This window comes from Dermacentor andersoni, chromosome 3 (genome assembly GCF_023375885.2).
Source record: "Dermacentor andersoni chromosome 3, qqDerAnde1_hic_scaffold, whole genome shotgun sequence".
Classification (NCBI taxonomy): Eukaryota; Metazoa; Arthropoda; class Arachnida; order Ixodida; family Ixodidae; genus Dermacentor; species Dermacentor andersoni.
The window spans coordinates 32,775,483-32,802,681 of record NC_092816.1 but is presented as its reverse complement, the minus strand read 5'-3'; the positions used below and the strand labels follow the sequence as shown (position 1 = coordinate 32,802,681).

General features: G+C 45.3%; 1 protein-coding gene across 1 annotated transcript in view; it reads right to left on the bottom strand.

The window, feature by feature from the left end:
• The window catches only part of LOC126520736 (centrosomal protein of 104 kDa), a 52,155-nt gene extending 25,529 nt beyond the window's left edge, over positions 1-26,626 (bottom strand). The window contains exons 1-7 of the mRNA XM_055078355.2: positions 26,136-26,626; positions 19,304-19,395; positions 17,650-17,731; positions 8,561-8,699; positions 7,395-7,463; positions 6,023-6,051; positions 1,548-1,657 (exon numbers count right to left, since the gene is read on the bottom strand). Of these exons, the coding sequence (XP_054934330.1) occupies positions 1,548-1,657; positions 6,023-6,051; positions 7,395-7,463; positions 8,561-8,699; positions 17,650-17,731; positions 19,304-19,395; positions 26,136-26,248 (634 nt within the window). The 5' untranslated portion in view covers positions 26,249-26,626. The remainder of the gene's footprint in view (positions 1-1,547; positions 1,658-6,022; positions 6,052-7,394; positions 7,464-8,560; positions 8,700-17,649; positions 17,732-19,303; positions 19,396-26,135) is intronic.
• Positions 26,627-27,199: the final 573 nt, after the last annotated feature.

The following is a 27,199-nucleotide window of genomic DNA, read 5'->3' as shown; positions in this document are numbered from 1 at the left end:
TTTGCATTTAAGCGCCTGGGGTTCACACGCTTTCACAAAGCTTTTCGTTCGTAAGTGTCCTTTACCATTGCGCGCCACCCTCGCTAATACAGTACGCATCGATATTGACCAAAATTTTCTCTTACGAAAGACTTTCTGTGAACATGGACCCTGTAGCAATAATCCCCTAAAACCAGCCCTGCAATTGTTAGTCAGTGCCCATGGCCACAGTGGCGGATGTGAGAGAGAGAAAGAGGGATATAAGAAAGGCAGAGATGTTAACCAGTCAAGAGTGCGGTTGGCTTCCTTACGCTGGAGGAAGGGAGAAGGGGAAGAGAGAGAAGGGAGAGAGGGATAGAGGGTATAAAGATGTGCACGGCATCTCGCAGCTCATGACCTCAGGAGTAGGCATTTGGTCATTAAGTCCTTATTTGCTACATAAGACATAAGGATCCGAATTCACAAAGCTTTTGAGTCGTACGCTTGGTCTACCGTTGGCCGGCGAACTTCGCTAATAAGATGTACGGCATCAAGATTGGCTAGCATTTGCTCCTACGAACGATTCCAGTTTAAGAGATTTTTTTTACATGAATACAGGCCCAGAACTACCAGGCTCGAGGCCCTGGCACCCAAGAGTTGAATTGTGGAGCTTCGACATCCGGTCATCGAACCTCGAAGAAACGAGCTTTAAAGGGGCATTAAATAGGATATACAATTTGAGTTGTAGTAATAAATTACCCTTCCTCAATACAAAACGTTATTCTTTCCAAAGGTGACGTTTTTCTGGTCTTTATAGGCCAAAAAAAAATACGCGAGAACGAAAGACGGGTAGCGGTGCCGTCTTGCAGCTCCCCCAACAGCTTATCGTGACGTCATACATTTTGACAGCATCTGCCCGGGCCTAGATAGTTTCTTTATTATTATTTATCGGTAGAGATGAGACTACATTGAATTCTAAACGAGGCAAAAGACTGTAGTTAGCATGTTTCGAAATATTTTAGTCATCCACAATGGCTCAAATACGAAAAAAGAAAATTACTTTGGAATCGGTGACGTCAAACTGACGTATTTTCGTCAGGCTAAGCTATCGGCGCTACACCCTGTAAGTTATACTTTAGCCTTTGTTTGCACAGCTTACCGTGAAATTAACCAAAATAAGTTTGCGAGAATGATAAATCAGTCTAAACTGATTTAGTGTTCCTCTTTGGCGGTCTGTTTTCACCGGTGTGAGTGAGTGAGTGAGTGAGTGAGTGAGTGAGTGAGTGAGTGAGTGAGTGAGTGAGTGAGTGAGTGAGTGAGTGAGTGAGTGAGTGAGTGAGTGAGTGAGTGAGTGAGTGAGTGAGTGAGTGAGTGAGTGAGTGAGTGAGTGAGTGAGTGAGTGAGTGAGTGAGTGAGTGAGTGAGTGAGTGAGTGAGTGAGTGAGTGAGTGAGTGAGTGAGTGAGTGATGAACGAACGAACTTTTATTGGGTCCAGCAAAACACGATAGAACGCGCACCCGGCTAATCCCACGACGGTGGCTTCCCGCCGAGCGTGCGACAGGAGCGGCGCCAACTGGCCCAGTGCTCACCGGCAATGGCGTCCCTCTTCTTGGCCTCGAGCTTTCGCAGTATCTGCGCCACCTCGGTATCCACGTACATGTCGAAGGCTAGGTCGTCCATGGGCGAGATCTCCTCGTTCCTGCGTTGCGGTCACAGGTCACAGGTCATACAACGGACACCGTTACAACTGACATCGCGCGTCTGTGTGTGCGGAGGGAAGGGGGAGATAGAGAGAGAGAGAACGGAGGGGAAGGAAATGCACGGACACATTGTCGTACGCGCTCTCAGTTCGATTCCTTGTGCGTGTCTTTCACTTGCCAGTGCCTAGTGCTACACGTATAAATATAAATCGATCTAGCATACACGGCCCATATTCACAAAACGTTCTCACCATAAATATGTTCTTGAGAGCAGATTTCAGCTAATAAGGTGATGTCGCACATCATAATATAACGAAGCCGACCAGCCGAGAGCAAACAGCAGTTACGAACGAAGAAATTTGCGTATACGGACCCGAATCTGGGAAAAGGTGCTCGGGTGAAGCCATTACCCATGCAACGCTACTTCTATTTAACGTGGGGGAAAGAGAGAAGGAGGAGGGTGTGCTGCTCAGGTTGCCGAAGAATAGTATACCCTGCCGCCGGCTGTCACTGTAGGTGAAACGTGTGCAGATGGTTTCCGGTCCCCTGAACGCAAAAGTGGACGAACGCCGAAAAATATCCCTCAGAGCTTATGTCAGAGTCATCATACGTGTCCCTATATCCGCAATAGATAGGTTATCAAGAATGCAGGGCTTGAGGCGGGGTGTAACTGACAGCGGGGCCCGTGTTTATTAGAAGTTGTTATTTTTATTCTTTGATATTTGTCATCTTGCTCTTTCTTTCCTTTTTCCTCCCCTTCTTCCTATCTTCCATTTCTATGTTTCTACATGTCCCCTGCATTCTGAAGAGTAGGCAGGCGTTGTGCCCCTTCCGGTGGCAGTTGCCAGCCTGCTCCTCGCTTTCCCTTTCCTGTCAAATGTGTATACGTTTTCAAAACAAACAATAAATAAATCCTAGAATTTTTCATAAGAGCGAATTCCAACCAATACTGAGCAGGCGAAGGAGGAGGAGGTTGACTGCAGTCGGATGCAGCCTTGTTGGAATAGCCGGGAATTGGTATTAATAATATGTCCAATAATATTTCCAGCCCAGGGCTGCTGTGCCGGACATATTATGAACGCAGGCGACCAGCCAGTGGGAATGTTGACTTAGGAACAAAAAAGCCTTGTGAATTAGACCCCGATTTAATAAGCGAAACTTCCCGTATCGTAACGAGGGGTGTGCGAATACTCGAAACATTCCAATAACGAATCGAATACTATTCTATTCGATTCGGTCTTCGAGTCGAATATTCACTATTCGTAAATGCGAATATCTTTCGAATACTTTTCAGATACTTCAGAACGTCAACTGCGCCCAAATAAACGTAAAATTTAACAAAAGTGTGGTAAATTATCACCCCGCGGGCATAGTATTGACATAACACATGAGAACTGGCGTAGTGGAGCAGACTACGTCACTTTAGTAGCCATACAGTACAGAATGTAGAGCGATCATTCCCACTCTCTGAAGAGCCCTGTGCATGCAAAGGAACTACTTGTTCGTTGCTAATGCTCCATTTTTACCTTTAATGAACACCGCTTCATAACGTACTACGTAATGACAGAAACTTGCTAACTTTAAGAAAACTAGGATTTGAACATCGTTCTGTAGTAATTGTAATGAAGGCTGTTCATTATTCGGAAAGTATTCGATATTCGATTCGATTCACTTCTGGCACTATTCGATTCGTAATCTATTCGGTCTCAAAAATCACGCTCTCGCACACCCCTTACGATAACCCTGCCCGACAGGATCCTACTTTTTACAGTTTGCGAACGCTAAAGAGTCGTTACAAAAGTTCAGTTGGCGTTGCTATCATTTCTTTGTGAGAGCTTTCCTCACAGTTAATCGCGTGTTCGGTGCGGCGCGTTCCATGCTCGGATAGTAACCCGTAACAATGTTTAGAATTTATTCACCTATTTATTTGCCCACGCTTTATTTGCGAAAGCTCACTAAGTTATACAATGCATAAATGCCTGTGTAAAGTGAGTTAAACAACACGAACGTCATATTCGTCAACAACAGCATTCCGTAACGTATTCCACATTCATCGCGCATCAGGCGAGGATGAGTAACAAATTTATCTGTGCGTGATAGATGGGACTGTGTGCCTCTAGTATTACTTGTCTGTTAGTTCGGTCATCTTGGCTTTCGAATGTAAGCATCTTTGATTATCCTTCTGTTTCCTTGCATAGATGAAAAAAAGTACCTTTAATCGATTTTTTTTCTGCGGCAATCTGACGAGCCGTCAGATTTCCTAATATACATGATATACATACATATACATACAAGTCTATCCGCGTACACGCTTGGAGCGCCTTGTGTTTCCAGAAAAGTGCGCAATAGCCCGCAAGGCAGAGTCAATCTTTGCGTTCACAAGACACATTGGTTTGCCAAAAATGTGGTGACATGAGTCAGTAATAATGAAAGAGATGCTCAGAGGCCACAGTTACCGGCCTCGATCGCGAGGCCAAACCCATCTGTAGCCAGCATAATCGGTCCAACGTTGCGTGGGGCTTAGGAAGCATGCCGACAGTCTCTGAGCTTTATCATACTGCACGCTTATCAACGTATCAAAATCTTGCTTGCGGAGAAAGGAAAGAAAACAAGTATGGCTTATAACGAATCTAAGCTTAGCTGACCAAACAGAAAACTGTCCGGTACAAGATAGGCTCACAAATAATGACAAAATATTAAAACAAATTAAGGATAAAAGCGTGTTTCGAGCTTTCAGGTAGCGTTTCTGTCGTCACGGCAGGCTTCGCTGAGCTTATAAGTAATATTATGTGTTCACTTTGTTGCTCGTCCTGTTCGTCGCCATAGATATGGCGTTAGTTGCCTAATAACAATCGCTTCGGTGAATTTGTAACAAAGATGCGAGAGGTTAAAAGCAGATCCGCAATCAAGAGCTACAAATGTAAGCAACATCGAAACTGCGCAAATGCTACAAGCATGTGGAAATATCCAGCGGCGGTCACTCCTATGTATACGAATGCCGAATGTTTAGGGAACGGATGCTCGGCGCGTTATGCAAATTAAGCTAAACTCTGCGCCGAACACGTATGAAGCTGTCCGAGACAAAATCAGCTCCTCTACAAAAAAACAAAAAAAAATTTAAAAATGGGACTGCCCTTCTAGTGACCTTGTAATGACGCAATTAGATCGCGGATTGGATTGAATTTACAGAAAAGATACATAGCTCTGAATCGTATGCTGAACACGTGAAAACCAGCCAGCTACCTCTATATTTCAATCCTGCCAAGGCCACGCAGCCATATACTAAAAGGACAAAAGGAAGCTACAGCATTATCGATTTAAAAACAATATTTCCGTGCGCACACTTTTCTTAATCATCCTCGAAAAGCGAATGACCTGTCAAGCGTGAACTCACGTCACAGTGTGTCGAACGCCAACGTACGTGGTTTCTGTTACCACTGGGCGTGGTACGATTATTCCGCTCGCGCCTGCTCGTTAACGGAGAACTCATTAGATAAGGCAATAGGAGGGCATCGACAGAAAGTACAAGCACAGCTCCGTCAGCTTCGACCGTAATGCGGGCGCCGAGTGTTTTGCAGAGTTTCCATATGCCTGTGCTGATGCGAGACAAGCACAGCGACGAAGAAAAACGTCACGAGTCCAGAGGTCAACGGGCCTCTCCTAGCGCGTAATGGCGCTGTCAATTAGATGGCTAGCGTTTTGTGCTCTGCACATATGGCTAGCGACCTGACGGCACACCCCGTCACATGTCCGTCAAACGATCGAAACTTCTGCGACACAGGAGCACTGAAAAGCCGCACCTTCTGCAGCGATGGACAGTCAGTGACGCAGGAACAACGTGACGGCGTGCTGGTTGCACAAGAGAGTCTCAGATGAGGTGATAGAAAATTTCGCAATGCTACAAGCGTGGGGAAAGATAGGAACTGCTTGTGCGGGTGGGTGCAACCAGTTAATGAGATGAATTGTCACCATCTTGCGCAATAAGAGCAACGTGATGTGTGGCTATTACGAAGGATGATGTCCTCCCTATCGTCCCTTCACCTACGCGTATACCTGGATGTGCTAGCATTTTCGTATTTGCCTCATAAAAAATGCAGTGACCTCGGTCGGGCACTGAGCGTGCGATCTCGGCTGCAGATGGACGTCGTTACATTGAGGGATAGCTACGAGTTTAAGTAAAGCATTATGGCACGCACCGGATGCAGCCATCGCATGCATAGCAGGTTGCGTTGTTGGGCAAGTTGGTTCACTGTATTTGGAAAGATTGGATGCGCTTTGTAGACAATCACAAGGAAGAAGACGGGACAGGTGCATGTATGCCTGGCCCGTTACACTTCCTGTTGCTCAAAGTGTTTCCCACTCACCTCTTGATGATGGTTTGCCACGTGGTTTTCTTTTTCAGACGAGTGCAGCATGTAACAGTGAGAGTGCGAAAAAATGATCACTTTCGCTGCATAAAACAGCACTTTACTTTGGCACTCACCAGCTGCAAACAGCTTACTTTACTCAACAAGAAGTTCGCGAAGAGAAATACTCGTAGTACACAGTACTGTCTGGCAACCATACAAAAGAATAATGAGCACAAAATAAAGACAAATATAGGGTTATAAACCCACAGAGAAGACAAATGCTGTTTTCGTCTTCATTTTGCTAAAGCTGATATCTGCTGTAGATATAAAACCTCGAGCTGCAATCTTTGGTTGTGTCCTAAGCTTCATCCTGTAGCACTTTGGTTAAAAATGAAAGTTCTTGTGCGCATTTCCTCCATCAATGCATCAATATGACACCAAGCAAAATCACTGAGAGCGGCTTCTCTCATTAGTATTTACACGAATACTGAGTGAGATGTCGGCGAAACAAATGCGTTTCCTGATCTCGATGGCAATTCAAGAAAGAGCACAGTATGCCAAGTCGTCAAAACAGCAGTCGCACGTCTCTCCAAGCAATTAGAGCACCGTAGAGGTCCAAAAAAATGAAACAAACCTCACAGTACGTAAATTTGGAGCAGTACAAAGTTTTTCAGCTTAGGGAACGTTCCAAAGAAGCTTATATAGATACGTCACTCGTATGGCTCGTCGTTTCTCGCATCCTGCGCCGATGGGTTTAGGGAAAAGCAAGTCACTCTCTCAACGGAAAAGAGCAATCAGTCGTGATCGGTCAACGCGTGTCTAACACACCCTGCTATTGCTACACGCTGCACCACACACAAAACGTCTACACCGGCGGACCATGTTCTCTGGCACCGAAGAGAAGTCTACGGAGGCAAGACGCGTGCAAGTGACAGCGCGCTTTTAAATATAGCTCCCAAGTCTCATTCGGATTACAGCTATGGAACAGATAACATGAACATCTCATTTATTACAAGGCTTATATTTAAATAAAACGTCACGTAAACTTATATTTGACCTATTTGTTCGTCTTTCTCTATCGCGTTTTCGGTAATGCGAAATTGTCGCATGTGAGAGCTTCTCTGAGTTAGGAAACCGAAAGCGCTAGCTCTACCGAGCTACTTCACGAAGTAATGCATTAATATGTGCTCGAAAGCTCCTCCACTGTAGTATTCGCTTCAGGGCAAAAAAAAAAAGAAAGTTTGCCACCAGTATCGCGAAAGATGAATGGCAACACTTCCACCCAGGGCATCTCGCTGTGTGCTGATCTCTGATCAGATACTAGCGAGAGAAGTGTCATCTTATGAATCTAACAAGTCTGCGCTACAAAAAAAAAAGTCTCACTCACTTCGTCTTCTTCAGAACCGTCTAGTCCTTGCACGTCGTCCCCTATGACATTTAACGCAACGATTCCGACCTGGAAAAAAGAAATGCAGTAGTAACCAGGCTATAATTTCGCACGTTGAAGAGGCATTGTCACCCGCCGTGGTTGCTTAGTGGCTATGGTGTTGGGCTGCTAAGCACGAGGTCGCGGGATCGAATCTCGGCCACGGCGGCCGCATTTCGATGGGGGCGAAATGCGAAAACACCCATGGTACTTAGATTTAGGTGCACGTGCACCAAACCTCTAGGCTCACCCTTGTATGATCGCCATTCATCCTGCCAAATGCAGCAGACGACATCGAACATACGTCGCGCAGTCAAAGCCGGGCTAGAAAAGGAGACGCGTGCTCCCTCCCCTCCTCTAGACCGGCCGTGGGGAAAGGTGGTCTTCAGCACGCTGCCTCCTGCATTTAGTTCGCAGCAAGACTGCGCACATCAAGCTACCAGCATTCTCGCCTCGTCCTCGCAAGCTCGCCCTTGCACCCGCGGCGGATCACGTGGCAGCGAACCCACAGCGCGCGGTCCACTCGTTCTCCTCGCATTTGGACTTTACTCGGGACAGACCGACGGTGGCTTTACTCGGCGCACCACGAATGCGCCTGGAGTGCAAAATATAGACGTGGTGGTTTTTAACGTTCATCTCTGTGTTGATTTGTCATCGGAAACCTCGTGAGGTGAAAACAACTGTCGAGGGGATTTGTACGGCTTGTTTTGTACGTTGCTGTGCGAGCTGCACGCTTTTTGCTGGGAGGTGGCCGCTTCGGCTACAACGATCTTTATAAGATGGTGTCTTCGGATTCACTTTACGACACTTAATCTCTTCTCCACACGTTCTTTCTTTAAAGGAACCTCTGATTACCGCGCAAACACGCTTGAATGCAATAGCGAGTGAATATCACCACGCACCTAGGCAATCACACATTCCGTTGCATGGACCGAGGAAGTTTCTGAATTAGTGTTAATTAATCTGGGGTTAGCCGACATGCCCCGAATTCTCGATACATGGATATACGACATATATTAGTACCATCGGAACAAAATGCGGCCACCTTGGCCGGGATTCAAACCTGCGACCTGTTGTTTAGCAGGAGAGTATGTCTTATCCCGTTGTCAGCTTCTGCGCATACGTACCTGGTTGTAGACGTTGTACTTATTCACGTGATTCGCGTGGATAAGAAACTTGACAAAGTCCCCAATGGCGTCCACAAGCACGGACTTCAGCTCACGTGACTTGTACTCCGAGTGCAAGTTGTCCGCCAAGGAGACTTCCCTGTAACAACATGAAAGAAACAAAAGAAATGAAATGGAGGGGGGGGGGGGGGGGAGAAGCTGGATGAAAAGGTGCGGCGTCTCCACAGGGAAGAGAAAGAAATGACAGAACAATAATGAAATTAAATGAAGTGAATTTATTTGTCACCATGTAAACTAAAATAATCATGGTTAGACCGCCTATATAAGCTGCACTTAAACAGCTTCACGAGTCGACGGCCGCTCATTATATGCATTTTGGCAGCCGCGTGACGGAACGCACACAATCATCACAAAGCGCACACAAGCCACAAGACATAGCGCCAACAAACAAAAGTAATAGGTAAAATATAAATTTTTATCTTCAGGTAACATTGTTAAGATGTAGTAATGAAGATAAAGTATACATTTCACGTGGCTCGAAACACTTACAATCAAAAATGTCGAGTTTGTTAGTATCATAGCTGTTGGGAAACGGAAGAAATGTAAAGCACACATACTGTTCGCTGGAATTCAGACGAGGTGTGCGTAAAACCGAAGGCTCACCATGTCTTGTGGGGCATTTTGTCGTAAGGGCGCTAGACCTGCCAGATTACGTACGTTTTTTTCTTTTTTTTTTGCGTCTACAGTTTAAATTTTACACTTTGCCGATATTCAGATAAGTTATGTATGTTAATTATCTGGGACATTCGAAAAATATCGGCACTTGATGACCCATATGGTGCATTATAAATGTGACCAATATATATTTTTTTCTTGAATCAAGTGAATTCGTTGCAATTAGAATATGTTCCTGCGCCCCAATCAGTTGATAATAATTTAGATAATAATATAACAGTCAGCTATATAAAAGTTAGCTGATATTTGACACGATCTTCTGTGCACGTTGTGTTACTAAGTCGCTTATATGGGTCTACCGGGACATATTAGCGGAAATTTAACTCCAAGACACTTAAAGGTGTCAACAATTTGACTATTACGACAGTTAAGAACGATTGCTTTGTGTGGAGGGACTAACTTGTTCTTTTAGTACGAATATGATTACTTTAGTTTTTCTGCAATCAAGATTGCAAGATCCTGCAATCTGAGTTCGACCATGGCTGTAGTGACTGCATTGTATCGCTGCGCAGTGATACTAACTCCTCGATTCCTGTTCCAGAAAAAATATATACTGGTGCCATTCACATCGATAATACATTTTTCTTTGCAATTAATGCACATGATATCGGTAAGGTATAAGTTAAATAATTAGAGTAACAAAATAAATCATATTGTCAGCGTCGTCGCCTTGAAAACACACTGATTACTTCGCCAACATGTGGTCAAATCTTCTTTTTTTTTTTCCACTGACACCAGTGAGGTCATTTTTCAGAAAAAGTTGATGCAACAATTTTGTTTGTCGTTGCGCCCTCATCTGCAAATACTTCAGTCAGGTGCTTTCAAACGCACTTCTGAAACAATAAGCTACATTTAAAGTGCCAATGTCCTTTCTAGCTCAGCTCTACACTGCAACCGACGTGTTGCAGAACAGAATAGAAAGTAAGCGAGGTGGCTCACCCGTATTATGCCGCAAGGCAAACCTTCCGAAAAACACAGTTATGGTGCTATCTCTATCGGAAATCTGAAGATGTCTGACTGAATGGGCGACCTGGCGTGCATGTGTGGGCGTCCGTGGGTGTAGATAAAGTGATAAGATGAAACAATACACGAACAGCGCAGACCTACTTAAAATAATTTTCTCGTTACGCTAACCCCTGCTCATAATTATTCCTCAAAAGATGGTGATAGAGTATATCATGTCGGATCTATTAGGCAACAAAAGCGGAAGTAGAATAGGATTAGCGGGTTACTCGTATGTAGTTATCATAGTTACGAACAGACGCCGTAGCACGTTAATTTTTTTCAGCGCAGAGCCGTATGTCAGTTTCTTGTTTGTTTGTTTTTTTTACGTTTGTAGACTCGATAAGTATGCAGCTTTCATTTGATGGTTGATAGGCTTTGTTCCAATAATGCTCGCGGCTCGTCATGTTTACTACTACGAACGAAACGGCAAGCACAAAGAAAATTAATTATTCTGTGCATAAGGTCACTTTGGTAAAGCAAGATTATCAACTGCAGTCAAGAAGACATTTTCTTTGTTATTATTCTCAGCCATTTGACAGGAAATGGGCGGACCCATTTAATCAGCACTTTGCGCAGACTAATTAATTTGGTGGCAACAGCTTTCCATTTAATCTTTCGTAAACAGTTTCATCAAATCTTGTAGTAAGGGTTATAGTCTAAAAAGTGCCAACTTACTTGTCGAGTGCCTTTTGTTTTGTTTTTTTTCAGGCAAAGGTCAGCCACCCCTGTGGGGGGGACAAGGGGGCGGGGTTGGGGAGTGCCGAGGGAAAGACAAAAGCCATGCCACGTGTAACAAAATAACAAGAAAAGGAACAGACACGAACGAGTGCCCGATATCCAAGCGCAAGCGCAGAGAGGCGCCGACGCAACCCAACAATAAAAGTAAAGAAATTAAGAATCACGTCCACGACGAGCAAGCGCGAGAGCAGCAGGGTCACGTAACGCGTACGCTGGCAAAATCACGGCTAGGCTTTCGCTCTCTCTCTCATTCTCTCTTTATTTCCCCTGCCTCTTTCCCTTCCCTTCCTCCCTCGAGTGACGGGGGAGCGGAGGTCGACGACCCCCGGCGCTGCCAGCCGCGGGTCCACCGGAAGGCCACCTCATTGCACATGTGCCACGGCGTTCACCACCGCGCTCTCGCCTGATGCCGGAAACGCGACGTCGCCGGTGCGCTCGCGGGAGCAGGAAGTGCACCGTTGGAAGGGGCGCACTGGCCCGCCTAATCGTGCGTGGCAACATGTGAAACTAAACGAAAGCGTGTTCTTTTGTTATTAATGACCGCGTACCAAAAGAAGCTTTTGACATCTTCGGCCTGATGTCTGCGTGCTACTCTTCCTCGCGAGGCGGAGAAACATCTCGGTCCTAACTGACAAAACATTAGGCCCGTGAGAAGTGCGTGCCATTGTCCTGCCGCTTTCATTAATATACTGTGGTAGGTCACTCCCGCACAACGCTCAGCAAGGCACAGAAGATGATCGGTGAGGCTGGCTGCAGCTTCTCCTTGTAGCGTGCGTGTGTGTGTGTGTGTGTGTGTGTGTGTGTGTGTGTGTGCTTGTGTGTGTGTGTGCTTGTGTGTGTGTGTGCGTGTGTGTGTGAATAGATTTTTCTTTATTTCTGCCTTCGTCTCATAATCGTCACAATATTTCCGACATAACGAATCGTTGGAACCTGCTCGTAAAGCCACATAGCGTAGAATCCTGACCGCCGTACAGGTGTGAGCAGACAGACAGTTATGGCGTGGTATTTATTTATTTATTTATTTATTTATTTATTTATTTATTTATTTACTTACTTATTTAAATAACCAACTACACACCGTGGCGTCATTGGCACATCTTCACACCTTGGCTCAACTCGTAGCGCAATGTGACTGTTAAAAGGGCATATCGTTTCGTCCCGCTTAACAAAAATGTCTGCACCGCATTCACTGGGCAGACGATCGCCTCTTCGCAGGCATGCATGAGCGTCAGACTATTCTCGGAGGATTTAAATTTTTTAGCCCTCGGCCCCGAATTAACGGTATTAATGACAGTACGGGTCATGTCACGCAATTTAAGCACGACTGCGGATTGAAGTCGGAGCTTTAAACAAATGCGACTGCTTCTCTTGATCATCACCCATCGTTCTTCCAGCCATCTATCTTTCTTCCATATTCCGTAGCTCCGTAGTGCGCAGTACCAGGCTATAGAGCGCACAAGCTGAGCCCGATCTATCTCGCTTTCTATAAATAATCACTGTCTCTATTGCTATATAGCAGGATGTTTTTGTACACTAAAGTAAAATCCGGTACGCGCTAAGCACTGTTATGAACAGCATTAGTTTCACTACACAACATGTCACGCGCCAAGTTCAAGCACGTAGCAAAAAAAAAAAAAAAATTATGGGGGTTTTGCCTGCCGAAACCATGATCTGATTATGGGGCACACCGTAGTAGGGGACTCCGGAAATTTTGACCACCTGGGGTTCTTTTACGTGAACCTAAATCTAAGAACACGGGTGTTTTCGCTCCCATCGAAATGCGGCCGCCGTTGCCGGGATTCGATCCCGCGACCTTGTGCTTAGCAGCTCAACACCGTAGCCACTAAGCAACCACGGCGAGTAATCCAAGCACGTGGCGTCTGAATTATGCTGGCAAGCTGCTAAGTGCCGGAACATTGTGAGACAGTTAGTTTTACGTCAAAACTTTGTAGAAGCAAATAAATCATGGCCGTTATAACCTAGGAATTCATTTCTCCCTATTCTATTTCTCTCAAAAAAGAGAACAACTATAGTAAAGTTTTTTTAACATTATTACTGCCCAGTATCAAGTCACGTAGTTACAAAGTTGTCCTTACCCTAGAAGTGTTGGTAAGATCTGATTGCAGCCAATCATGACACTGAGCACATCATAAGTGAAGGCGGCCGGCCAATAACAAACAACACTTACGAACGAGAAGCTTTGTGAATTCAGACCCAGAGGACTAATTTACAAAGATTTTCGTTCGTAAGTGATCTTTTCCATTGACCGGCAGCATTCGCTAATATTATGTCCAGCATTAGGATTGGCTAGGGTTCGCTCTTACGAATAATTCTAGCGTAAGAACAATTGTTTGAATACGACCCAGGTCTCTTCACGGTATTGCTGAAACATTCAACCTTGTTGCAAAAGCAGCGGCAATGAGAGATAGCGTGCTGCTGAACATCGAAAGGCTCACTATATCTCTCGCAGGACAGTTTGCAGAGAACAGACGCAGCAGCACCATATCGGTCTGCGCGAGAGAACCGCATCCTTTGCCTTTCTCCTCTTTTATAGTCTTACTTTTTCCGGCGACATCACTTAGCATTTTTTTTTAATCCGGTAGTCTGCTATATATGGCATACATACGTTATTTCCTTCCGAGAACGGAAACGTCGATGCGATTCCCGGACATGGCAGGCGAACCCCGATAGGTACGGAACGCAAAAACGTTCCCGTGCACCATGCATAGAGTTTCTCACTATAACACCTAGAGGGTAATCTGGCGCCACCGTCTATGGGAGTTTCTTAAGGGGGCACCGTGCCGTCATGGGAATGACGGTATATGTGTCTGCGAGGCTCGTGTTGGCTTGTGTTGTAGGAGGCTTCGTCTATAACGTGGATATGGCTACGCAAATAACGCGTTCTCAAATTAAAATCTTCATAAAATGTTTCCATTCACGCATATTACATCTTTACTCACCCACGATGCATGACCAAGCGAAGAAAAGCAAGAACAGACGACCAACTGTTTCAAAGCGAGCGCGAACCTTGTCGTCTGTCCTCCAACTTTAGCGGCCCGCTGATACTTTTTACGTAACATGTAGTCGTACACACAATAACAAGTTCTCATAGTTAAACAAAACATGTTTTCGCGTAATAATAAAGCTAAAACAGCTTTTCACGTGCTGTTCTAGTAGAAAATGAATCATTGTGACAAACGGAACGGTACTTGCCAAGCGCGTCTTCAAGGTGTCCTGTCTCTACGAGAACGATGCCAATCCGAATCCACAATATACCGGCATTCCCATGCATACCACAGCGCAGCAGCGCCAGATTTCCCTCTAGCTAATGTAATGAGAAACTCTATGGCACCATGCATCAGTCACATAGATCAATGAAACATGGCTTCATAGCCGAGTTCTCTTCAAAAATTACTAGAGGGAAATCCGGCATTGTGATCGTTAAGCTACCATGGAAATAAGAGCTGATGCAAGAATTAGTCACGTATCTGCGCTTGTGGCTTCAGAGATTCTTGCGACGTTATTTGTTGTGCTTTATCGGAATAAATTTCCCAGAAATCATACTCTCCTAAACGCATAAAAGCAATACGTTTCTGTGAAAATGCACAATTATTGCGAATTACTACACTTATAACGTAATTATTTTTTGAAGAATCATAATTTCCCAAAGACACAAAGTCATTTTAAGCCAGAGGGGACGAGTTTTGGCCAATCCGTGTACTATCCACAATTGCCAAGCTGTCTGAACCGCCATATTTGCAGCTTTCGCAGACACTAGCGCCAATTCGCAGCTTATACCAGCAATAACAAAAAAAAAAGTGTAAGTAATAGTCAGTGTTGCGCGTCAGCATGATATCTACTACTAAAAAAGAAAAAACAAATCCCGCAGAGCCCACCTCACGGTGCATGTCGATGTTCATGCGATTAGCATTGCAGCTATGTGGCGACACATCGTACTAGCACCGTGGAAGCGTGTCCTGCGTGAGGCCTCCGTGTATGTAGCCGAACACCTCTCTCCCTCATCCCTGCAAGCACGCCGCGCCATCTAGCGGTGCTGCCACGAAGGCCGCGCGTGGCGAGTGTTTGAATGCATATTCAGACGACATTGTCTTAATTTATATATGGCGCTTTCGATTCCGTTCAGCACCGGACATTTTTTTTTCTTGAAGAGTGGCACTTACCTGTTGATCCAGGTTGGTGCCAAAAGGTTCCACGAAATGTGGCACATGCCCAGTTACACAAACGCAGTGACCCAAGGTGGTCCAACGATTAGTTTCAAACACGGTTCCCTTGGCAGAGCAGTCTGATACTCTACCAGTTACACCATGGACTATTCACTGACCCGAGTTGCTGGGAAAGATGTTTGGCGCATACAAACAAAGAGACATACCGGAAACTGGGTTAAGTTCCCAAATAATGCCAATTGCATTATTATACTGCACCAAGTGACTTGCCCTTCCGTGTCACTCTACCTCAGGCACATACCTCAAACGACCTTTGGAGTAGTATGCTACCCATGCCGCAAGGCAACCCGCTCCAGGATCCATCAAACAGCGTCTTTGTCTCTGTCTCTCTCTTGTGCGCACACCCTTACCTCATATGCACATCAGACAAGCCTAGCTCCACAACGCATTAGTAGTTTCGTACGAAAGTTCTAATAAGCTCACCTGTGTTCCCTCACACCAGCATTGTGTGTTTGGGCTTTCTCAGCACCTGTAAGTTGATGCGAAGAAACTACTTCTGCTTCATCAGGCCCCACAAAAAACTGCTTCCTGTGAAGGACCATTGCAGCCAAGCTAGAAGAACCAGTCCGACGGCGCTCCATTCGACACCGATGTCAGAGCCACCGCATGGAAACACATCCAAGTGATACATACTTGCAAACAAAATGGATAAGCAGGCTAGTCGGTTGACATTCACCTTCAGAACTTTTTAAAGCGCAACGAGAAGACGCAAGACGTAGGAACGACAGGACAAAGTGTTTACTTGCAATTAAAACATTTACCTAGCAAGTTTCACATAAACACACATTAAGGTGATTGTGCATCTGGAGCAAACAAGGGGCAACAAATAAAAACGATATATCGATACTTAATCGTAAAGAAACGTGAAAGGTAAAGTCGAACATGCCCGTGTACCGACCACCAATAAAGGAGTATTCCTTGTTAAATAGCATGACAGAAGGATGGTTGACACAAGCATTTGAGTTTCTTTTTATTTTTTAGTTTTTTTCTACCGCGTTATGGATGAACCTCACCCACTTTGTGGGTATATGTGTGAAAAAAATATACGATCACGGAGGCAGCGCATTCTAAGACAGCATCACAAAGCGCTAGTTTGGCACGTGACACATGCGCCAGACGTTTTAAACAACGACTTTGGTGCGAGTGAAGTAATCATGCTCTAACCCTCGTGGCCTTAAGGTTTTAGCATTGGGCTGCTGTGCTGGAAGATAAAGGTTCGATCCCGCAATCAGTCGCGCATTGCTTTGGTATTTGGTGACGTCTTGAGTTGGTAGTTCAGCAATGTGTGGTCTTCCTTTCTTCCGTGTTTTTTAATGGGTTGTGGAATAAACACGTTCGAATAATGACAACTTGATTACGATGGAATGGCAAAGAAGGAATAACGGCAATATGACGACGACGATAGTGAGATGACCTCTCTGAAATGATGACGATAGTGTGACGACTGTATGACGACAATGGCGTGACGAGAGTCGGATGACGAAGCTGGACTGACGACAACGGAACTACCACGAGCATATAATTCATCGCCCAAGCTAGTGGGAATCTTAGATCAATGGGCGCGAAAACGATTAGAGGCAGGCATGGACATAGATAACTGAAAGTGCGTGAAGTGTCCTGATAATTGTATTCATGTTAATAAATAATAAAAAAAACTACGGAATCGGCTTTCAACCGAGATTGCTCTGAGACTGGAGATGTCAAGCTGCACGACTGCGTCTAAATGCTTCACAAAGCAGGCTACGCGGGACTGCCTATAAACGAAGCGTGTGAAAACAACTTACAGAGCCCTGCATTTACGACCCGCGTATAAAATCTTTCACGTGGCGCGTGACGTACGTTCTCTTTCGTTGTTAACCTCGACGACTTATAAATAACTACAATCACGAGACCCCCAGTGGATACTTTGCTTCGCGTCACGTGATGACCCGCGCCCCGCGGACGCCAACAACGAACGAATCGCTTACATATGGCCGCTCTGCCTGTCTTTTAAAACATAGCCGTACACGCGAACACCACCACGCATCCACTATTCACGACTGAAGCACTGCACAAGTCGTGGTTACGCTGGCGTGGGTAATAAGGCTTAGCTGGATAAGGGGGCGCACTTCGTTGCGGTCTCTGAAAATGGTTCGCGTAACCACAGGAACGAATAAAACAATAACGGGGAGGAGAGGGAGAGAGAGCCCGCTTAAGCGCCCGCCAGCGGCCTGTGCAGGAAGGTAAGTAATGAATCACGTGCGCGGACAGCACGTTTTGTAGCCGGACGTTAGTCGGCTTACGGGAAGGGTCGAGCGGCAATGCACCGCCAAGGAACGGGCTCCGGCCGCCGTCGGCGTGCTGGAGCGTGGCGTGCGGTGCACTCACCCTAAATGAGTCCACCGGGCGTTGTAGAGAGCCACGTCGAGACCTTTGGGGACGTTGCCCACGTAGATGTCGATTGTGGTGGCTGTAAATAAGGCGCGCCAAACGAGAACAGCCAGTTCAGCGCACGAACTGCATCGGCGTCGTATACTCTCTTAAAGGGACACCGAAAAGCAACACCAAATCAACGTGCACCGGTAAATTATTCCTTATAAGCTCTGTTCTCACTCATTAGACGGGATAAGGTCGATTGTAACTGGAGAAAATTAAGGCCAGTTTTTCCCTCGTTGGATTTCTCCCATAATCCTTAACGCCTGTGTACGTCGTTGTGACGTAAGAAAGTTCAGGGTACCTTCGCAGATTTGGGCCATTTCTGCGCAAGTAACTTTTTCGAAAATTTCCAGGCAAGCTCTCTGCTCACTTGTGAGTGCGGTCTTTATCGATACGCACAACTTTCTTGCCTCCCAATCAAGCGCTGTCATGCATTATGTGACGCTACGGCGACCTGGTGCAGGTGCGTTAACAACGCGACAAGACGAGTCAGAAACCAAACAAGCTTGTCTTCAGCTATCCCTGTTGTTTTTTTAAGCTTTTCCTTTCAAGATGAAAATGGCAATCCCGCTGCAAGAAAATATGCATCGTGCATGCTCATTGCGACAACCTCCACCAACATTTAACTCTGAGTTGGGCATCAGCGGAAAAGCGGCGGAAACGAGTTAAGCGCGTCACACACGGAGGTGCACTGGTGAGCAACAAAAACCGCGAATCAATGTAGCGGAGGTTGTAACGGCACAAAATTAAATGCAAAAGCACGCAGTCAAGTTTGCGTTGATGGTTATACGGTTGTACATCGAGAGCACAAGAAACGAACTACTCGGTGGGACAGGCCAGTAATTGTTCTAAGAATAGCTCTGTGTTTTTTAATATCGCTTTCATTTTCTTGCTTTCCATTTTCCGTTCAACCATGACAACACTGTACCAGAGAAGTTCCCGCGAAACCACCGATACATTTAATGCTTAGTTTCTATTCCAAAGGAATGAAATCTAGATCATCATTCATTAATATTTTCGTTCGTAAGTGATGTTGACCACTGGTTAGCCACCCTGCTGTATGTCCAAAATCGTGCGATTGGCTAGCATCTACTCTTAGAAACAGTTCTTGCGTAAGAACTTCTTTTTTTTAATACGGGCCCCACAATAATAAAGGTCGTGTTTTCTCTCTGATTCATCTTTATCTCTTTCCATCTGATCGTTCTTAGCGCTTCGGTTTTCCCATTTTTAAAATCTAATAACGTGACTTTGCTTGTGGGCTACTTGGTTCATAGTAGTTAGAGCACTAACAGCGCAATCTAAAGAGACAAAGAAAGGAAACAGACACTGTACTTCTTCCTTGTGCCGTTATGTTGCGTCGTTTTTGTTATCATAACGTACGCTGCATGCATTTACATGCCTGAAATGCGCATATCGCCCAAAATATAAATCAAGTTGCCGAAATGATTTCGTCATCATCCTCTCCTGCGCCTGCTTCTGACAACCCTGGTGACATCTTAGTATTAAAAAGCCGACATGAAGTTTATGTGCTTTAACTAGGTCATAGAAATAATGCTGGGATTGATGTTATTCGTCGTAGCACGCTAAATCATGACAATGAGCTTACCTATGCAGTACTGATGGGAAAGGATCTGGATGCGACAAATGCGGCATTTGGTCTCCATCTGTATAACAATCTCTTGTGGGTATGTTGAATATCTGTGGGAGGCAGACAAAGCATGGTTTTGGGAACACAGATTGTATACTTAGAAGACAGCGCACGAAGTTCGGCATCACACATTGAAAAAAGAATACACACAGGAAAAGGCGCTGAACTGGCCGTTTTATTGCACAATTAACAAGTCGAAAAAAAGCTGGCCTGCGCACGCCATGCATTACGAGGTATAACCGTCCAGATTTTCAAGCAAATATATCTCGCATTAGAGCAGTGCAGTGGGCAGAACAGCTGTACCAATCACCAATGTTTCCTTCTCTATGCAGAGGACTTATCATTACCACACATGCTCTGTGAAGACAAGGTCCTTTTAGCTGACTTCACATGGGTTCGGCGTATCTGGGAGCTGGGTATCTTGCAACCACTTAAAGCAAAAAAAAAAGAAGAGACGGCCTTTCCGCGCCTTCGGAGCGTCATAGCGAGTGGCAAATGGCATCAAATGTAAACTTCAACGAGACCTGAAGCACAAGTTAGCCGTAAAGTATGTAAAATTACAGGTGCGGGTGTAAGTAGTATATATGTAGTAATAAATTAACCACATTGGACTATAATATTGTATAGAGTGAACCGCCGTAGATATAATAGACATGCTGAGGTAAAACCACCGTACGCCACTTCTGGTAAATGGAGCGAATTCGCTTGACTTGAGCAGCGATCGCACGCAGCAATAGTGCCTGGAAGGTGGCTTCGTCAGTTACCACAAAAGGCGATAATCTGTCGCAAAGTAGGTAAAATTAACGGAATGACCTTAATTAGCGCCAATATGACCCAAAATTCACCAATTGCACTATACTCCTGTAAAGGGTGCACCGCCGTAGATGCTCACACGCTGAGGCAAAGCCGCCATGCGGCACACTTTTGGAAGATGATGCGAGTTCGCTTGGTCTAAGCATAGCTCGGGCGAAGCAACGGTGTCTGGAAAGCAGCTTCGCTAGTGCCCAGACTAAGTGAGAATTAGTCGTAGAGTGGACAAAACTAGCGGTACGAGCTTAATTAGCGCCAACATATTCTAAAATTATCCACATCGCACCATAGACTGCACTTTCTCTGGTATAAGCACACCAGGCCACTTGGTCAGAAAAGACAAAGTCAACCAAGTGCCTACGCTAAAGATAAGGTGGACGTGATTGCGCGTGAAATACGTCACAAATAAAATACGAAATTAGTTAATATTGAACGTAGAAAAGAGGCAACAAGAGACAGAATAGTGACATTTAATCCACATGCTATCATAGAATAATTTGTGCCATCATACACGTCGACCTTGTCTTCTTTAGCGTCGGCAATTAGGTGACCCTTTCTTTTTTTATTCCGCAGCTTCGTTATTGCACCAGTTTTCGGTTTGTTTGTTTGTTTGTTTGTTTGTTCGTTCGTTCGTTCGTTCGTTCGTTTGTAAGCCTTGCAGTGCGTGGTAATAGTATAATAAATAAGTGCTCAAGTGTTGTTCGTCCTTCTCTTCAACCCTCATTAAGACATAGCAAAAGGCAAACGCAAATGGAAATTGTGCGCATATGTTTTTGCACGTATCCTGTATGTTTCCACATGCAATTTATCTCTCTATTTTTTAAATTGATATGTGTAAGTATATTTCTCACTGTTTTCTGACACTGGGCCAGAAGAACTGGGGCAGGAATCCTGTCAAGCTGCTTTTCTAGCAGTTTTAAGTCCTGTCCCTGCGCTTTTTTCATTCTTTTTTTCATTTCATCTCTGTTTTGTGTAAACGTTATACCATTGTGCACGGACATTATATCATTCCATTATATCATTTGTATTTAAAGGTCAGGGGCAGCGCAGGTCTTCTGGTTAGGCAGTAGTGTAAAGAACAGAAGGGCGATTGTTGTGCGCGCACGCTAGTATGGGACAAGGTAAGTGTGCGGAGAAATTTCCAGCAAGTGTGTATCGCGGTGACATGCAGCCCCGCAGACCTGACTGAAGGGTGGCCTGATGTGCGAGAAATTATATGGATGATTGCGTCATTACGGAGAACGAAGGTCAGAGATTGTCGGATGAGAGGTACATCTGAGGGTGAAAAGAAGCAGTAGAGTGTCGGGGCGGGCACATAGGACTCATGGGCCTCTTTCAATCGCGCGCGACATAGTTTGCGTTACTCGGCTCGGCAAGCTTTTGGAACGATGGCGCCCGTCGCGATTTCTCCGCCGCCAGGGGATTGCCAGGTCCGAAAACGAACAAACGAAAACAACTAGGCAACTAGGGCTAATGTCGTCATCAAATCGTAGCCGTGTGACCTGATGATTAAAATTTTCCTGCATATTGTGAAACCAAAACCTTACCAACATCGCCCCAAGACACGTGGACGATATTGCCCTCTTAACAACTTTATTGTGCGTCGAGTCAGACGGCAAAAGCTCCTCGCGCAACCGCGGACAGAACGCCCAGCAGATGTGTCGCCCAGAGAATGGTAGTCTTTACCCTAAAAAATGCAAGTTATCATAGCTAAGAAGCTCACGCTTACAGAAAATCTGTTTGTTATGCTGTCCAAATAGCCCTATAAAGAGTCATTCAGTGTATTAGTGGGCGTCACAGGAGGCTTAACTTTCAAAATCACTAAAAATTCGTCAAGATATCTAAAACTTCAACCACCTTTCTATCGTCAAAAGCCTGGGCCATGTCTATGTCAATAGCAGATAAAAACATTTTACATAAAACTGGCACGACACATGAACCAATGCAGGTGTCATTACGGTAAATGTTAAGTTGATCATTGTAAGAAACAAAAGTCGAACAAAAATAAAAGTCCAGCAATATCATGAAGTTATTAACAGATAAAACTGCAACCCTCTCAAAAGCGAGAATAAACGAGGGCAAGGGAACACTAGCTGTTTCCTAAGAATAACATTACTGCACATGTGCTTATTCTTCACTTCACGCTCTTAAAAGTTAAAGCCGATTTAAAAAATTAAGTTCTGGGGGTTTTACGTGCTAAAACTGCGATATGATTATGAGGCACGCTATCGTGGAGGACTCCGGATTAATTTCGGACATATGAGGTTCCTTAATGTCTACCCAATGCAGGGTACACGGACGTTTCTTTTCTATTTTTTCTTTTTTTTTGCATTTCGCTCCCATCGAAATGTGGCCGCCGAGCGGAGTCGGATCCGGCGGCCTCGGGCTCTGCAGCGCAACGCGATAGTCACTGCGCCACCACGGCGTGTTAAAGTCGGTTTCACCGCAATCACTTGTGCATCAGCTGCACCTGTTCGTTCGTTCGTTCGTTCGTTCGTCTGTCTGTCTGTCCATGTTGCGCAACAATTTGACAACAATTTAGCGCGAAAAAAGCGCGAAGCTCTTCTTGCTTTCTCTCTCTCTTTTTGCCGTCCTTTTCTCTTTCCTCTTTCGCAGTATGACACTAGCACATTGAGGCTTACATACTGATACGATTAACACTCAAGATGAATAAAAAGTTCAGCAATATGCGATTTTGTTTATGGTTGGGCGCCGCAAAGCTGTTTTATAGATAGGGGGCAGAGAGGGGAGGTGGGTGGACGAGCTCAACAATCAGGCGTATATAAGAGGGAGGAAAGGTGAGCGAACTGCTTGAGGAGCTTCACATTCGACGAAGTAGTCCGGAATGTATAAAGTGCTTCATCCGTTAACCCAAGAAAAAGTGAATTTGATTCGATTAGCAGACTTCTATTATACGACTGACCAATGCTTCTTCGCGTCTCTTTTTAGCATATCTTGGATGAATTGATGATCATTTTCTGCAACAGTGGACTATTGTGAGTAATCGGTCCCTGTAAACTTTTTCGTATTCCCTTGTTTTTCGTGCTCGTAACAAATCGCTGAATAGCTTACTTTAATAAAGGGGTAAGAGGTACTTTCAATTCCCCAACTGTGTATTGATTTAGTCTACTTCTCCGTTCCTCAGAAGTTATGAAACAGCAAAACAATAAGTTCGCCTTGTTGCTTTCTCTTCCGAAAGGTGGTTTCATTGACCTTTTAAAGTTGAGGGTGCTGCTTATTCGCTCTTAAGAACTAAATGTTGTTTAATAACTTTCTTTTTCACAGTTGAAAGTGCTACTTTTATAAGCGCGCGGCTATTATTCCCGTCTATCCAGTAAATGAAAGGAAGTTCTCTGATAGCTAAAATAGCAATGAAATGCCCTTTTTCAGTGTAAGCCAATATAAGAGCTCTCAACAATCACTCCCGATTAAGAAAAATAATGGAAATTCACACTGCATAAAACGCAAGCGAATGGAAAAACAACGCTGTCCCTACTTGGTTCGAACACGCAACATCCACATGTAGCGCAAGCTGGTACTACAACAACCTCCTTTTCTTGTCTTTTTTTTAAGGTATCACTATTAAGCCACCTTTTTCTATACGACATAGTAAACTTGCAAAAGCGGTCACCAGCTCACTCATGTTCACGCCCTTCTTTCTAGTTCACCGAGCTCTTTGCGGCAGTTTGTATAGCTCACTGAAACCAGGAGCTGTGCCTACAGATAGAATGTCACGTGAGACTAGAATTGTATGAGGTGGATGATGATGCGGTTTCCATAATGACATACCGTGCGCCAACCATGTTACTTGTTTTCTTTTGTTGTTGGTGGTGGTGGTGGTGGGGGGGGGGGGGGGGTGCGGTGTCTCATCCACTATGGCGTTTTGCTGCGTAATACGAGGTCGCGGGTTCGATTTCTAGTCACGCCAGCCGTATTATAGACGGTATTAAGACAGGTCCGTGTGCCGTGCACGTTAAAAAGCCCCGGGTACTCAGACTACTGCGTGCGTCATAGTCGACTATGCATATTCAGGTCTTTAAACTCCATAAGGTACTTTAATTATCTTAATATTATAATTTAATGATGTAAACGGTTGAATGCAGCTATTCTTTTTTAAAAATCTCTATTACTTCTTTATTGAATACACAAACTAATATACCTTATACATTGAAACAGACTCTCTAAACGTAAGATACTCGGTTCTTGTACTCTGATCGCTCAGTTACGCACGCTTATTTCGTTTCCACTTTTTCGCTCTACATGCTAACTTTTCGGTGTTTTTTTTCTCTGAATCTCTGATCCGTTTTATTTACCTTCTTCTGACCGGCCGATCCTTGGCACATTCTACATAACATGCACGTAAAATGTTTGAGGCTCATCATCATCATCGTCATTTTTATCATCATCACAACCACACGCAACTCTGAAATGCTATTGTGAGCACTTGGCATCTCGTCATCATTTCAACGCTGATCGAAGCCGTCAGTGGCTCGGTAAAAGTGCAATGGGGAGAAGCAAACTCTACTATTCGGAAACGCGCCAGTGCTTCTAGCTTCGCTTGATGCGGTATGTACACACACGTTTAGGCTCGGAGGTGTTCGCCGGCGCCGCTTGAAGGCCGTGGCGACTTATATGCATTATTTTACGTCACTGGCACGGCTGTCTCGGGACTCGACTGTATTTGTTCTCTTATTCGGCTTGGCTATTCGATCTCGAATCTTTCGTAATCTACAGTAGACCATAAGTAATTACGGGGCACTTGCTCTTCAACAAATGCAAATTTTTCCACTGTTATGGCATGGCGCTTCTAATTTAATAAATCACGATGTTGGTCGCAAAGGCTGCATAAGAACTGCGAATTCGAGGCTATGTGTCCAGACATCGCGGTAGTTCAGTTTTCTTTTTTTTTTTCGTAAATCATGTGTCCTGTAAGCTTTCGTGGCCGACTGTACACAGTACGCACCAAAAGCTCGTGACAGGAGCGATCGTTGGGCCTTCTAGTGAAGCTCCTGTACCGCGCAAGACGTGTCGATTATCTGGAGATAAGGGCGAGTGTTCCTTTCTATCTGCAGAAGTTTTGAGTACAGGAAGCATACGGGTCCTCCGTCGATGCAGATAAGACTAATTAAATAAAGAGAGTTTCTTTCGGTAACCCAGTGAGTCAATATATCTACCTGTGTTCTGTGTATTTATTTAAACCAATTCATTACGGCGTACACACGGCGCGGCGCGAAACGACGCTATGTAGAAAATACGTCACAAATACGTTCCATGGGTTTGCTGCCTAAAGCATCAAGGAACACTGCGCTCGCAATGTCGTCTTTGCAAACAGCGTGGCTGCACGTCCACGTGTTCGCAAAGCAGGCTCGACGAAGTCGTTACACGTCTGAGCGAGTATACGAACGGTTTACTAGAAGTCGATGGAACGCGGCACGGAGCATAAGAAGCCATAACGGTCTGTCTCGTCACGCAACCGAAAAGCAAACTGAGGAGATACACAATGCACTGTCCAAGCACTTACGCAGGTACTCTGCGTGCCTTTCTTTACAATGAAGCACATTCTCTCAAGCTATACCAGTTAATCGTACAAAACACTTTCAGCAGGTTCTGGGTAATGTTTCGGAATGATTGCTTTTTGGTATAACATAAACCTTGCAGTAAAGCAATAACACGAAAACGTGGTGTTGGCTGACGTCTGGAAACCGTGGCATATGCGTAATAAATGCATGTGAAGAAGCAAGCGCACGTCTTTGCCAATTTTTGAACGTGAGCAGCCAATAAATCAAAAGTGCGCCTTGTTTACGCTGCTACGTACATCTGCGTACAAGGCGCCTAAACTTTCTAGCTACTTTATTCGCGGTGGTGTTTTTTTTTTCTGAATTAGTCACTCTAACGAGCTCAGCCAGCGAAACGACGCGACGTGCTCGACCAATCCTCGAAGAAGAAACAGTCGAGTCGTTGGAATTGACGTTGTTCTCACTTTTTGGAGAGCCATCCCTTGACGGTCGGTCCGTGCAGGTTCAGTTCAGAGGCGGGGAAGTTCTCGTCCTCGGCGCTAACTTGGACCACGCTGAAGTTGATCTTGCGCGGCATCGCTGAGATGCGACCCCAGCGACAGCTCTCTTTCCTTTACAAACCCACTGCTACGACAACGATGCCGCCGTCGTCGTCGTGGGCACTGCGTCACCACCGAGTGGCACGTCGTCACCACGTTCACGAGTCGCGCGGCCGTCAGCAGGAGGCATTCCTGCGGTGCGCCCTCAACACTGGCGGCGCGTTGACCACACCGCACCGCACCCGAGCCCCAGCGTCGCTGCGGCCAAACTGCAGCACGGCGCGCGTCCACTGGTCGTCCGTCCCGCCGCCGTTTGTAGTGCGCCCCGCGCGACGCGCTTTCTATCTCTCTCCCCCCCTCTCTCTCTCTTCTTTTTTTCTTCTTCTCTAGGCTGACGGTTGCCAGGGGGTTGTAGTACTCTTCCGTTTTCCTCTCACGAACCCCTTTCACCCACACCGCCAATCCCACTCCGCTGCCCCTAGCGACGGCGCATAGGCGACCGCTCTCTGCGTGCTCTGCTTCTTTTATGTGTGCCGCCCTGCTGCATTCCTCGCTGAACCAGTCTACCAGTTTGCTGAAAGCGAATGTGGAACGAAAAAACAGTTTTAAACTTTCCTTTTCTTTTTTTCATTTTTGCTCTCTTTGATTGACGGGTTTAGCGCGAACTTACCACTTACCGATTCTACTTTTCCTTTACTTTTAGTATTTCTTTTTCTCGCACATATTCGCCTGTAAGCGGCTCTCGTGCGCTTATGCCATTTTCGTTGTGTTCCCTATAGCTATACTACGGTAGTGCATTTCCAGCGGTCTAATGAAGGATAGAAACTTTCATTAAATGAAATGGAAGTACGCTTCCAGCGGTACTTCCATTTACTTTATGTAGGTGCGTACTACTCAGTTAACGTTACGCGTTATAATATTTAGCTTGGGCTGATTTTTCCAATAAACTGCTTCCAGCCCGCGGCGGTCGCATTTCGATGGAGACGAAA